Raw genomic sequence first — 14066 nt, 5'->3', positions numbered from 1 at the left:
CGAGAGCACAAAAAGCAATTGTGCCACTTTGTGCACGCCCGTATTTTCAACACTATATGCTGCACCCATCCCGCTATCTAGTAGAACTGGAGGAGTTCATAGAAGAGCAACGAACATCCCCACAGCGAGAACTGACGCGGAACTCGGGCAGCCGCCTGACAGCGCCACCCGCCGCCTAAGATGGCGGCTCCGCCCGCACCCACAGTGCTCCGCGCGCGGCCGCGCTTCCGGGTACGGGCCCTGGAGGGCGGCGGACCCGGGGCGGCGTGAGGTGCTGCGGGCGGGCGGGGCGCGAAGTTGGCCGGACCGAATGTGAGCGGCGGAACGGAGGAGCGGGCGGACGGAGGAGAGGGAGGGAGCCGCACGCTCGGACCATGAGACTCCGGCTGTGGCTGGTCTCTGCCCTGGTGCTGCTCTGGGCGCCAGGCGGGCTGCAGGCGCTGGGGCGGCCGCCGCGCGAGCGGCGCTACGGTAAGGGGCGGGGAGGGAGGAGGTGGGGGGAGAGCGCTGCCGCGGGCCTGGGTACGTGTGAGGGAGAGCGGCTTCCCTGCGCTGAGCGGAACGGAGAGGGCCGTGGGGGCAGGGCTGGGGCTGCCGGAGGCCCTGCGGTCCCGCTGCCGCCGGTGCGAAGCGCCTGGGCCTCGGTGCGGAGAGAGCGCCGTGCCTCCGCCGTGTGCCCACAGGGTTCCTCGCAGCAGAGGTAGCGCGGACGGTCCTGTAAACGTTGTGTCTTCGTGGCTCTGCTTGGAGTCACCACTGCGGAGAGCGCGAGGCTGCTGGAGCTGAAGGTGACTTCTAGGGAGCTTAACGTGGAGCAAGGCTTTTTTGTCTCGTTCTCGTACCTGAACGCTTACTTTGGAATAAACGTGAGAAATAACTCGAATGATTTCTTGGAGACCTGATCTCTTGTGAAGAAGTTTTAATTTGCGATTGCAATGGTGGGCGTCCTGCAAGCAGGAGTGCCCAACCAGATACACGTCACAGCCTTATATCCCCTATCCGCTGACACTGAGTGTTCCTCCCGTTTCATCCTTGACTGAGTACTCCAGGTTCACAATCTATCCAAGGCTTGCTATCTCCCTCCCATTATTGCTTCATAATTTGTTACCTCCTGGCCTCTGCTAGTTTTGTAAATATTTATCTGGTCTGCCCCATCCATTTCCCTAATCTTGACACTGGGACCTCTTGCTTTCTGCTTATCTACCTATCCAAGCGTAGCTGGTATCCTAGCTGGTTGGTGGGATTTTTCAGTTGCAGAAACACATTTGTAGCTCTCGACTTTCCCTGCTGCCATGTTCACATTCTTTGCACACGCACCCCCTACACAGTTGACAAAGTCTGTTTCTCTTTGTTTCTTCAAGTAAGTGGAATCCATAAAGCAGTTGCCAAGCCACTTCTCCCACCATGTACCTGCCAGATAAGTTTGTTTCTTCTTATGCAGCTCTGGGTGCGTATGTATGTCTTACAGCCTTTACCTTTGGTGGCTCACTCTCCCCCATTGATATCCCCATTGGAGGAGAGTACACAAACTAACCTGCCAGAGTCTCTTCTTATCTCTCAACGTGCATACTTTATTCTTTAACCACAGTCAAACCTTACCTTGTATGGTCCTCAGGTATGTCCCTTTGGTTCAACATTCTATTACTTATGCAAAAACACTATGTCAATCTCCCACATAAAGAAGTTGCATGTCTCTGTGATGAGCATGAGCTTCTCCCTGTGGAGAAGCAGAGGCTGCAGTCACTCGTTGCCCAGGTGTCTCCAGGTGTCAGTGGTGACTGGCTTGGGCCCACCTGCTTGTGTAGATCTTGGATACCTGGCAGGTACCAGCCTGTGCCTCTGTCACTTTCCCACACCTCCGGTTGACTTTTTGTTCAGTGCAGGCCACAGGAGTTAGTCACTGCAGGAAGCAGATGGGGATAGCACCCAGCAGAGGATGTTCCAGGAAGTGTAGTAAAACACAACAAATACAGCATATCCCTTTAGCATCAAGGTCAGGGGCTTCTTCAGGCAGAGGTCGCATCTGGGGCCATCAGATGTTACACCTTCTAAACGACCAGTTTGCTACAAACTTGTGTAACCTTACCTGATTCTTTTGCATTCCTGGCCTCTGTACCACAATGCCCAGACTATGAGCTATTCCATTTATTATACGTGTGGAGGAGAAACTCCTTTCTTCCGCTTGCTTCTAAACTGTCACTCTTGGGTTCTGTTGCCAGAAATAGAGAATATGGAACAATTAGTCATTTTCCCCATACTGTAGTGACTTGCAGACATTTATAATCTGTCACCTTTGTCTTTTTTTTTTTTTTCTGCAAGTGAGAAAAGCTTGGTCTGTGTAATAATTCTTAACATGAAAAAAAGTTCACAAGTTTACTGGTCTCTGTTCCTTTCACGTATGCGCCTTGTGTTGGTATGGGTTTTTATTTATGTGAGATGCATAGCTAGAACTGCAGCCAGCAGTGATACAGATGTGCCATGGGTTACTAATGATAAAGCACAGTGATTAATGCTTTTTATTTTGACCTCTCTTTTTCTTGTTTAGTAGTCATTCCAAGACCTTTTCCTTGAGTAGCAGCAACTATGCTGAAGTACTTTGCAAAAGTAGAGTGAGGATTTTTTTCTTGCATTTAACTCACACACTGAATTTCATGAAACATTTTGTTGTTCCATCATTCAATAAATTGAATCTGTAAAAGCATTTTGTGAGGGAGCTCATCTAAAATTTTTACAAATCCAGATATGCTCAGTTAATTGTGTTATGCTTATCCATGCATTTTCTTCTTTCAGAAGGCTAACTGCTAATTCCATAAAGACTAATGGGGACTGCTCACTGCTATCTTATTTAGCATGGGTCTAATAGTTCTCATTTTGTTGTTGTTATCTGTTTGTCAGGGAAGCAAAAGTCAATGATTTTTTTGGTTTTTTTTTGGTGCAATTCTTTAGCATTTTCTTGGGATCATCTTTGCAGCTTAGCTGTTTTAGGGGCCCCTTTGATTATTTCTCTGGGTTGTTCTTTTGATGATAGTAATGGCTGTTTCAGATGGTAGCTTTGTTTTTGACAAACTGCTCTTCAAAACCTTTTTGCCTACTTCACTCACTTCATTTTATGTTCATCTTTCACTGGAGTTCTGTTTCCCTAACCTCACATGCAGCTCAGTTTTCTGAAATATCATCTTTTCTTTGTAATAACTTCTATTTTGTTCTGGTTAACCTGAGGTTGAGTTTTCTGGACTGAAATAATTCGTATCTCTGACAAGTAGTCTCTTTTGTGAAGTTCCAAGGGTTGTTGTTTTATGGCTAAGAGCTTTATTGCTCATCTATTTAAAAGCTTATTTTTTTCAGCAAGGAAAAAGTATTATTGAGTGAAAACGGAATTTGACAGAATAGAATATGTAGATGAAAAAGACTTGTGTCATTTCCTAGCATTTTTCAGCTGAAAGAATGTTAGGCTGTGGTGCTCCAGCAGTTTAAACTGACCTGACTTGGGACTGCCACAATCCTGCTTTCTGATCCCCTCCTCATTTTTGTGAGTGCATGCATGGAGCTGATGGCCATCTTTTGGTAAGGGGCACAGGGTCTCTGTTGGGGTAGCGTGTGTCATTTGCTCCCTGTACTCACTGACAGTGTGACTGCCCTGTGTGTGTGGAGTGGGGAAAGCTTGTGCACAGGCTGAGGGTTGGAGGTAGGAGCACATCAGCCTCAGTTTGAATTGCTTCTAGCTTGTCTGGAAGTGGTGTTCCTCCCAGGGAGTGGAGGAGCAGCACTGAGCTCTGCTGTGTGACAGCGACAGGGACAGGGCCCGAGGGAACGGCATGGAGCTGTGTTGGGAGGGGCAGCTGGGGGTTAGGGATGGGTTCTGCACCAGAGGGCAGTGGGCATGGAACTGGCTGCCCAGGGCTGTGAGCACAGCCCTGAGTGCTGGAGTTCAAGGAGCATCTGGACACCACTCTCAGACACGGGGTTTGGGTTTGGGTGGTCCTGTGTGGAGTTGGAGGTTAGACTCAGTTCTGAGTCCCTGCCGACTTGGGATGTTCTGTGATTTTCTACTGGTCAATACAATGACTTAATATAGTTTTGCCTTTGAAAATTTAATGCCAGCTCTTTTTTTTTTTTTTTTTTTTTTCTTTCATTTGTCCTTTATCTCTGAAGATAACCTTTTATAACTATTAAATATTTACGCTGTTTGTTGGAGCTCAGACATGTCTGAATGATAACGGGGCTTAATGTACTTGAAAAGAACAGCAGCACAAATATCCAGCTTCAGTTGTTGACTGTTTTGCTATAAATGTATTGCTTCAGTCTGTTTTCCATTGCAGCATGTTGCCACAAAGTGTTATGTACCCAGGATTGTCTAGAATGTAATCTGCTGTATGCAACATCTAACTTAGTCTAACGTTTCTTGAGATCTCTAAACATAAGCTAGGCAGGGAGAAATGCAATAGCTGTTGCTGTCTTGGGCAGGCAACATTCTTTGAATTGCTCACTTGTGCAATATAGAAAAGATCAATAAGAGATTCTGAGGCAGATAATCTGGCCTTGAGTTGTTTTATATCAGTACTTCTCAAAGACCGCACACAACTCAAAATGAATTGCATCAGATAAAGAAATGACTGATTAAAATGGTTCAGTAAGAATCTATGTGACATACATTAGAAGACCATAATTTATGACTTGTTGAGTGAAAAAAAAAATAGTGGTGGTGATGATGGATAAACTTAGCTTAGTGATGCGGAAGGCAGCATAAAATCATCCACAATCAGTTTTGAATTATCCATCACCCTCAGTGGGACAAGGCACAGAAAGTCCTTAAAGCCAAGAACACAGCTATCTGTACAGGAGGGAAGGGGCTGGAAGTTTAGCTTCATGTCGCAAGTGTGCAGTGAGATAATTGCTGACAAAATCCTATGCAAGGTTCACAGAAACACAGAATCACCAAGGTTGGAAAAGACCTACAAGATCATCCAGTTCAACCATCCACCTATCACCAATAGTTCCATATCGCTCAACACAAAATCCAAACGTTCCTTGAGCACTTCCAGGGTGGGTGACTCCACCAGCTCCCTGGGCAGCCCATTCCAGTGCCTGACACTCTTTCAGAAAAGTAGTATTTCCTAACTTCCAGCCTAAATCTCCCCTGGCGCAGCTTGAAGCCAAAGTTTAATAAAGGTTAATCTTTGTTCTTCTGGGTGGAAGTGTGTGTGTTAGAAAATGGGGCAAGACCCAGATAAGAGGCAAATACTGTAAGTAATTCCGTGGTCTGTCATTCCATTGGTGTTTCTTATCCTATATTAATGTTCTGTATAGCAAAACTGCTATTTTGGTTTGAGCGTAGCAGTTTCACTCCAAAAGGTGAAGTTTGGGGGTGTGCATCACAGTGTACCACACAGAGGAGAATCCAAGAACGTGCAGCCTGAGCAGCAGTGCGTTCAGTGGTGATACCAGCCCAGGGTGCTGTGGTCATTGCAGGAATTTATAGAGGCAGTGTTTTCCACAGGCAGCGTTACAGGCTGTGATAAACCTGTACGGTTATGGTCTCCTGTCCACTTTGTCTCCCATACAAACGGCAAATGGTTCATGTAGACGTGGCCTGTCTTACTGAATGTAAGTCATTGCTGATTTTTGTGCTGTGTTTTGGTGGATGTTTCTGTAGAGGTACTTAATTGTGGTGGTTTCACCCTGAGGGACAGCTGAACTCCACAACTGCTGTCTTATTCCTCCTTCTCAAAGGAGGAGGGGCAGAAAGGGGTGGAAAAGGGCTCAAGGGCTGAGATAAGGACAGAGAGATCACTTACCAGTTATTGTCATGGCTGAAACAGACTCAGTATGGCAAGAATAATATAATTTATAGCCTGTTACTAACAGGCTGGACTGGTGAGAACTGAAACCAAGATAAAAACATCTTCTCCCCCCCATGCAAGGGAGTGGGGGCTGTGGTCAGTCATAACGCTTCACCTCTGCTACTCCTCTTCGGTCGCTCTCTGCTCCTTCTCTATGTAGGTCCTTCCCACAGGATGCTGACCTTCCTGAGCTGGACTTCCCACAAGCTGCAGCTTCCCAAGCACTACTCTGTACCACAGGGCCCACCCTTCAAGGATTGCTTCAGCACCAGGCCCCACAGGTAGCAGCTCCCCCAGTCCTCCTGCGCCACTGCAGGCTGCTCTCTGTGGGCAGCAGCTCCAGCTGGAAGTGGCTCCTGCAGAGGTATCCATGGGCTGCCGTCTCCTCCGTGCAGCAGCCACTTCTGCATGTGGAGATCTGCTCTGCATGGTGCCCATGGGCTGCAGGGAGCCAGTTTGCTCCACCATGTGCTCATAGAGGGCACCCCTGCAGCCCCAAAGCCTTGCCTAAAGTACTTTTCGTGGCTTGTTTTCTCTTGTTCAGTCAATATTCTAATTTTCAACCGAGGAAAAAAAAAAAAAATGATTGAAGTATAATTCCACAGAGAAGTACTTAAAGTCAGCTAAGTGAAGTACCTCAACACTACAATTGTTACAATCTAACTATTGCAAGATTTTTGTTGTGAGAACATATCCATATGGTTATGTGGCTTTGGTTTAAGCATATACGCACTATGAGCAGCCAAAAGTGGAACGTCTCGTTGCATTCAAGGTTGTTCTTTGTAGTATTTTTTTCTTTTCTCCCACAGTTAAAAACTGACAGCTGAGTACTGCTGTTCGTGGCTGACAGCAGCAGTGACTCATCCCAGTTTCACTCTTCTGCTCTGGGTTAATGTGCTCTGTGTGGGGATTTCCTGCAATCCTCTGGATACCGGTGGTTCTGATTATCTTTCTGATGCTTGCCATTCCTGCAGATGTATGACTGTACTGCTTGTCTGCCTGCAACTTCTCCACTTTTCAGCCCGTGTTTGTGTGGTTCATGTCCTAATCTCTGATCACAGTATCCATCCTTGCCTTCCTGTGCTGCTTTTAGTATGTGTTATCCATTTTTTCCTTCTTGAAACCTGCATTAACCTACACGGGTACATGGCCTAGGGGGCTGAGAGGGGAAGGAGGCTCTGTTCTGCAGGGAGGCACCTATGGCAGCCTCCCACTCAGTTTTGATCTGCAATTAATGAGATGTTGAGCAAGTTCTTAGTATCCTCTGCATTCCCTGCCTTCCTTTTTTATCTTACAGATTTTTGCTGAAACTGTCAAGCTCTGCCCCTCAGTGCTATGATATGTCTTGAGTTTTGGAAGGCCACATCTGAGCGAGTGCAAAGTTACGTCCAAAAGGAAAAGTACAGTCAGGGAGGAGGGGACTGATCTCACCACGGTAGCCCAGACAGTAATTAGTCTCTGCTAGGAATCAGCTCCTTTTTTTTTTCTTTTTTTTTTTTTTTTAGTATTTATTTATTTGGGAAACAGCAGGGTTTTGTGGTTTGCAAGCTCAGTAGTGAGACTGACAGTTTCTGGAGAGCCAGATAAATGAGAAGACTGCATCTTGTGACTTGGCTCTTCTTGTCAGCAGGACATATGAAAGCGTGTGATTTAGGGTTTTTTGAGCATCATGTGCTGTTCTGGTTCAAGACAAGACAGCTGTATTGTCCTGTTTTACTTTGAACGTGAGGTTGTTAGTTCAGGGGGCTTTCTTATCTTCATAATGTCAGTATTTGATGTATTTGATCAGGTATTGCTTTTTTTTGCTCCAGAAAGTACTCCCTGCTTTCACAGATAAGACAGACTGAGATATTAAATCAAACAGAAAATCTTGTTGTTCCTACCTGGCCTCCATTTATGAGGTGTGTAGTGAAGGAGAAAATTTCCAAGGTTGGCAGTTTGTGAGGTAACATATAGAAGCCCCTGGGATGGGGATTCAGCTGTGTTCAAAATAGCCAGAAGTAGCAGCATAATAATCTGTCTGGTTTCTGCCAAATAAAATCTGCGCTCCTATAGAAAAATACTGCCCAGAAACTGATGAATGTTTCCCTGTACAGAAAATCATTGGAGTAGTATAAGAGTACAGCTGTATGAGCAAGTTTTTCCTGAGATGAGCTAAAGGTTGTTTTGTAGACTTCTAGCTCTTCCACGATAGCCATCACTGGGCACTTCTGAAAGTGCCCTGTGAGTAAGGTAGTTAAAACTGCAGGAAAGGCAGATCAGTTTCCTTCATTGGTGAGGCAGTAAATCTGCTGCCTGCCTTACACAGCCCTTGGGCTGGGAGGTAAGTGCACCTGGAGGCTTTGTCTGGCTGCATGGTGACTAAGTTCAGACACTCCTTTCTAATGTGGTTTAGCAGTTTTGTTAGAGTTAGGGACGGCTCAAAAACATGCCTTTTGGAATGCTCAACATTAGCATTGCTGATGTGGCTGGCTATTCTTATTGATGAGTTTGTCTAGAAATGTGTTTGAACAGTCAAAGCCTTTATCATGCAGTGTTTTATAAGCAGCTGACACCTATTGAGTTCTTGAACCTGTTTCTCTCACAAGTTCTTGTGTATACTCACTGAGCAAATCAGCAGTTGTTTTGGAGGAAATAAGTAAAATGATTTCTCGAAACCATTAAGAGCATGCATGAGCTCTTTCACATGAGGTGAGAGTGCTTCAGTTCCCTTTGTGTTCTGTCTGGCAGTGGCTCTGTACCGGATGTACTGGAGGAAGAGGTAACAACGTGTGTTACAAATGACTATGGAACAGCTTTCCCACAGATAGATCTCATCCTAGAATCACAGAGTGATTGGGCTGGAAGTGACCTTCTGACCCCCTGCCATGGGCTAGCTGCCCCTCACCAGCTCAGGATGCCCAGAGCCCACTCAACCTGGCCTTAATGAACTGGGGGGATGGGGAACCCACAGCACTCTGGGCAGCTGTGCCAGGGCCTCACGACCCTCAGGATAAAGACTTGCCTCCTGACATAGGATCATAATCGTAGATTCATAGAATGGCCTGGGTTGAAAAGGACCACAATGATCATCTAGTTTCAGCCCCCCTGCTATATGCAGGGGTGCCAACCAGCAGACCAGGCTGCGCAGAGCCACATCCAGCCTGGCCTTGAATGCCTCCAGGGATGGGGCATCCACAGCCTCCTTGGGCAACCTGGTCCAGTGCATCACCACCCTCTGTGTGAAAAACTTCCTCCTAATATCTAACCTGAACCTCCCCTGTCTCAGTTTAAAACCATTCCCCCTTGTCTATCATTACCCATCCTCATAAACAGCCGTTCCCCTCCTGTTTATACGCTCCCTTCAAGTACTGGAAGACCACAATGAGATCTCCCCAGAGCCTTCTCTTCTCCAAGCTAAACAATCCCAGTTCCCTCAATCTTTCCTCATAGGAGAGGTGCTCCAGCCCTCTGATCATCTTAGTGGCCCTCCTCTGGACCCGTTCCAAGAGCTCCACATCCTTCCTGTACTGGGGGCCCCAGGCCTGGACGCAGTACTGCAGATGGGGCCTCACAAGAGCTGAGTAGAGGGGGACAATCACCTCCCTCTCCCTGCTGGCCATCCCTTTTTAATGCAGCCCAGAGCACAGTTGGCCTTCTGGGCTGGAAGCACACACTGCTGGCTCGTGTCTAGCTTCTCATCCATCAGGACCCCCAACTCCTTCTCTGCAGGACTGCTCTCAAGGAGATCTTCCCCCAGTTTGTATAAATACCTGGGATAAATCAGATATCTAACATCAGTCTCCTCTCTTCTAATTTAAATCCATTTCCCCTTGTCTTATTGCTGTCTGCCTGTGTAAAAAGTCTGACAGGACGTTACTGCAAGCCCAAGAGCAAATGTTCTAGGTGGGGTACTGCAGACTTTGTTTACCTCTTACTTCTAAGGTTGGAAAGACTTGGGGTTGTATTTTCTGGTCCAGCTTAGGACTGTGAATTACATCTGAAGTAATTACATCTGAATTACATTTCTGCTCACTTGAATTCACATATTTTTATGTGTGAAGAAGAAGAGCACTGGATGGCCTTATCAAGAATATGGAGCCCTTCAGCCATCAAATCATTGTTGAGCTGAATCAGAAGGGTTGTTAGTGAGCTGCTCACCGGCTTCTGGGAATGTTTGGTGCTGGCAATCAGCTAGAGCTCAAAACCCAGGTGGTACTGAGTGCCACACAAAACATGGACAAGAGCCCTTTTCTTTCTTTCCAGGCTTGGAGATTCAGGTGGTTTAACAGTCACACAGCCAAGTGCTTGTTGTGCATGCTCCCAGACTGCTGTCTCCAGGCTTGTCATCCCGCCCCACTGCTCCTTCACATAAGATTTATTTCTGCTTTTATTCCTTGTTGGATGGTTGGAGGAATAATAACTGTAATTATTCCTGCAAACTCCTCTGCTGCTCCTTTGGTCACTTTTAATTCCTGGGGGTAAAATTTTAAAATGCTGCTGGATCTCTTATTTCAACTAGAGACATTTTCTGTAATCAGATAACTATCGAGAATTTTTTAAGATATTAATTATGTCTACTAGTTTCAAAATTTGTGTCTCTAGATAAGCTTAACCTCTGCATAAATAATGTAATTCAAAAGAATGCTTATGAAACGGCTGACTTGCCTCATTTACTTGTTGCTTTCAGGGCAATAGATTGAGCATGAGATCATGGGAATTCACTGTTCTGCTTATGAAAGCCAGAGTGGTTGGAGAAAGATGCCATTGGTATTTGAATTGGAAGCAGAATACTAGAAGAGAAACATCTCCTTTGAAAAAAATAGGCAGTGGCTTCCAATTCCACTGAACTGCTGGCCAGCACATTCTTGAGCTCTTTGCTGATGGAGTAGTCTGATACAATGCCCATTAGCCCATCATTTGCTTGGAGGTTACTTTCCTGTAGTAAGAGGTAGTTTTGGGGCAGTAAGCTTAGCCTTGAAATGGGGTGAAGGAAAAGGAAGAACCAAAAGTTGTGAGGAGGAGACAAATCACTGCTGTGGGTTTGCTTTGATTTTGGATTGTCGTCTCTGTCACCAGTGTTCTTTCAGTGTGTGTTTTAGGGGTTCCCCTGGCAGGGAAGGTGCGTGGGGTGAAGGCTGGCTATCATAAAGAAATGAAAATGAAGATATAAGTATTAGAGTTTCGTGCTGGAGGTAAGGCGCCCCTCTCCAAAAAGAGAGGAATGCAAAAATCTAGGAGGGGATGGAAGGAAAAGAGCCACGGGAATGTGGTTTTGGAAAACCTGAGTCAGCTCAGTGCACTGAAGCCCACAGGGAGTGACTCTTGGACCACGGTGGAGATAATGGAGCAGGAATGCCAGTTGGATCATTAAACTCAAATAAAAAGTAGTGAGCTCTGGGATCGTGGTGATTCCTGTCCACAGGCTGCCTACGGATGGGCTCTGTACACCTCTGTGTTTCGTTTAGAATGACACTTCATCTGTTCTGTTTAATAAATCATGAGCATGGATTCATTTTCACAGTATGAAAATCTTAACAGAAAAACTGGGGTTTGTGTGTTATGAATTTATCAATTTCCACATCTGTCTGATACCTGAATTAGCTGACTGATTTATGTCTAGCAGCAGCATGTCTTAGAAGTTAATTACATGTTGCAAGTAAAATGAAAGCAAACAAATCTAGGAAGAAGGAAATGTTAACAAGTGCATTCTTGTTTCGGTGTCCCAGGAAGTAGGAGTGCCCTGTTTCAGCTGTTACTCTAGCAGAACATCTTACTCATCGCGTGGCTCTGTACTTCTGTACTCACCCCTTGCTGAGGTGGAGTGGGACCAGAGTGGGACTTCTGAAGTTCTCTGACTACTCAATAAAATCGGAATTTCTTTAGCAGGCTTTGCAGGTCACAAAATCGAGACACGGGTCGTTCTGACTGGCCATGGAGGCGACTGCGTCTTGCTCTTAGCCGTGGCTTTCCTCTGGTTTTGGGGCAGTGCTTTGCAAGTAGGAGCAGAAGGCATCAGGGGTGGTTTGTTGTGCCGGGGCCGTGCCCTTTGGGCAGACCGTGGCTCAGCAGTTACTGTGCAAGGCCCCGAGCAGCACAGCGCAGTGGCACTGCACCTCAGGTTTAATTAAAAAGAGTTTAAGACTCGAGTTTCTCGTATCTTGTTTCCCCCTGCCTGTCCCTGCCCTCTTGCTAGGTGCAGCCACTTGCGAGAAGATGCTGTGCCATAAGCAATCAGTTACAACATCCCACAAAGGAAGGTGGTGGAAACTTGCTTTTGCATATAACCCGAGATGCTTGGTAATTGATTGCAGGTGCTTTCGACCTGTGTGTTGTAAACAGAAATCAGGGAATTGCAATTGCGCTGCCTTTCCTGTGTTGCCAAATGGCAGGGAGGGGCCACATGCTAAGGAGCAGCCCAGGAGCTGCGGCCTGGTGGTTTCTGGTGGGAGAACATGAGGACAGATTGACCATCTGTCAGCAGGCTGCGGGGTCCTGCCTTTGGTAGTGTGGCCTGGTGTGGGACTGAGAGGGGTGTGATGGAATCACAGAATGGCTCAGATTGGAAGGGACTTCAAAGCCCACTCAATCTCAATTCCCTGCCCCACCCTTTTAGTTTTAAAGCATTGCCCCTTGTCCTGTCACTGTCCGAACACGTAAAAAGTCAGTCTCCCTCCTGTTTATGAACTCCCTTTTAAGTACTGGAAATTCTTATGCATTAAAGCACAACTGGACTTGGAGAAAAAGGGAGATTTTTAAAAACAAAGGAAAAATAAAAGCCCTTCTGCCTCCTGTAAGCCAGTGGCCGACTCCTCGTTTGGAACAGGGTTGGAAAATGGTGAACTGGAAGCAGGAGCCTCTGTGGAAACCTGCAAATAGCAAGGAATCTGTTATCACCTGTGGAAGAAAAGGCAAGCATCTCACCCAGTTTTGGGTGCTCCAGAAAGAAGAAGTGCAGGTTGTTGTGTCTGGCAAAGGAGTGCAGGAGGCCTTATTGGCTGGAGTGAATGCTGTTTGCCAAAGGTGCTTATATACTTGTTAAATTTGCAAGCATCTGCTGAATACTGGATTTGTCATTTGTGCATGGTTTTCATGCCCTTTATCTCCTTCCTCTGAAGAGGTTTTCTTGTTTGGAGGAGGGAAGTCAGAATTCTGCACAATGATAAGTGACTGGGGAAGGTGGAGATGCCTCGTGTGAGGTGCCTGGCTTGTTATTTCTGATGGACCAAGCTATGTAGCCATCTATTTTCTGGCTGCTGTTGAATGAAGAGGTAATAACTGCAGTCCTGACCTGCTGTGAATTTGCTAGAAGTTTCCTCGGCTTAAATCATGTTTTGCCTTGGATGGAATGGGGAACAGCAGGTGAAGATGAGAAGCTATTCATCCCAGAGAAGTGGGGAGTGTTCTTTCCTGCTTGCTTTCCAGGAGGGCATGAGCTCTGCACAGCCATAGCAGTAAAAGTGATGGCCTAGTTGCTCTAAGAGTTCTCTAAGAAGTCAATTAAATTCTGTTTCTCTCCGATCACGTCTTTTGTTTCATGCTATGATTTCTACTTGACTGCACAAAATGTACCTTTACAGAAATGTACAGCAGTTATCCTAAAATTAGCAAACTGTGATCTTGCTATAGCAGGCTCTGGTTTGCTGTTTGATGTGAGCATTTGTGAAAGAGCCTATTGAAGCTATCAAACTTTCCGTTTTTCTTGCAGATGCAATTGAATCCATGCTCTCAGATTATGACATCCTTTCTCAGTCCAGTATCCAGCAGCACTCACTGAAGAAGAGAGACCTCCAGCCTGAGACTCATGTAGAGAGGCTTTTAAGTTTCTCAGCCCTGCAAAGGTAATTAAATAATCAGCAATGAAATAATATTGTCTTTCAGTTTATGATGAATAACACACAGTTCCAAACTCAGAAATAATCATTGTGGTTTCTATCATGACTGGCCCATTCTTTTAAGTTCCTGGTCTGCATGGCTGTGTGAAGGGCTTCAGAGAGATTCAGAGGAAACAAAAATGTGTCAGGATTCTGGCTGTTGAAATGGCAGCGGTCTGTGTTTGCTCTTTGTTCTTAGGTGTAGTTTCAGGTAGACTGCTGTCACAGATGGGGTTGGATTTTACCACTTTTACCTCATCTTGGTAACACTGTCTAACTTGATTGTCCTTTGGTTACTGAAAATCTGTATCTTCAGTTTGGGAAAAATGTGTCATGTTGCCCAAGAGGTTTTTCTTTTGCAGTGACTTAATCT

The 14066-nt window shown here is 46.0% G+C and overlaps 1 protein-coding gene across 1 annotated transcript in view; it reads left to right on the top strand.

The window, feature by feature from the left end:
* Positions 1-203: 203 nt before the first annotated feature.
* ADAM17 (ADAM metallopeptidase domain 17) overlaps positions 204-14066 on the top strand; it is a 33395-nt gene continuing 19532 nt past the window's right edge. The window contains exons 1-2 of the mRNA XM_010707921.4: positions 204-471; positions 13528-13660. Coding sequence (XP_010706223.1) covers positions 375-471; positions 13528-13660 — 230 coding nt within the window. The 5' untranslated portion in view covers positions 204-374. The remainder of the gene's footprint in view (positions 472-13527; positions 13661-14066) is intronic.

This window comes from Meleagris gallopavo, chromosome 2 (genome assembly GCF_905368555.1).
Source record: "Meleagris gallopavo chromosome 2, MGAL_WU_HG_1.1, whole genome shotgun sequence".
In the NCBI taxonomy this organism is placed as follows: Eukaryota; Metazoa; Chordata; class Aves; order Galliformes; family Phasianidae; genus Meleagris; species Meleagris gallopavo.
Note: the sequence above shows the minus strand (reverse complement) of the source record. Positions and strands in the feature narration are given on the sequence as shown.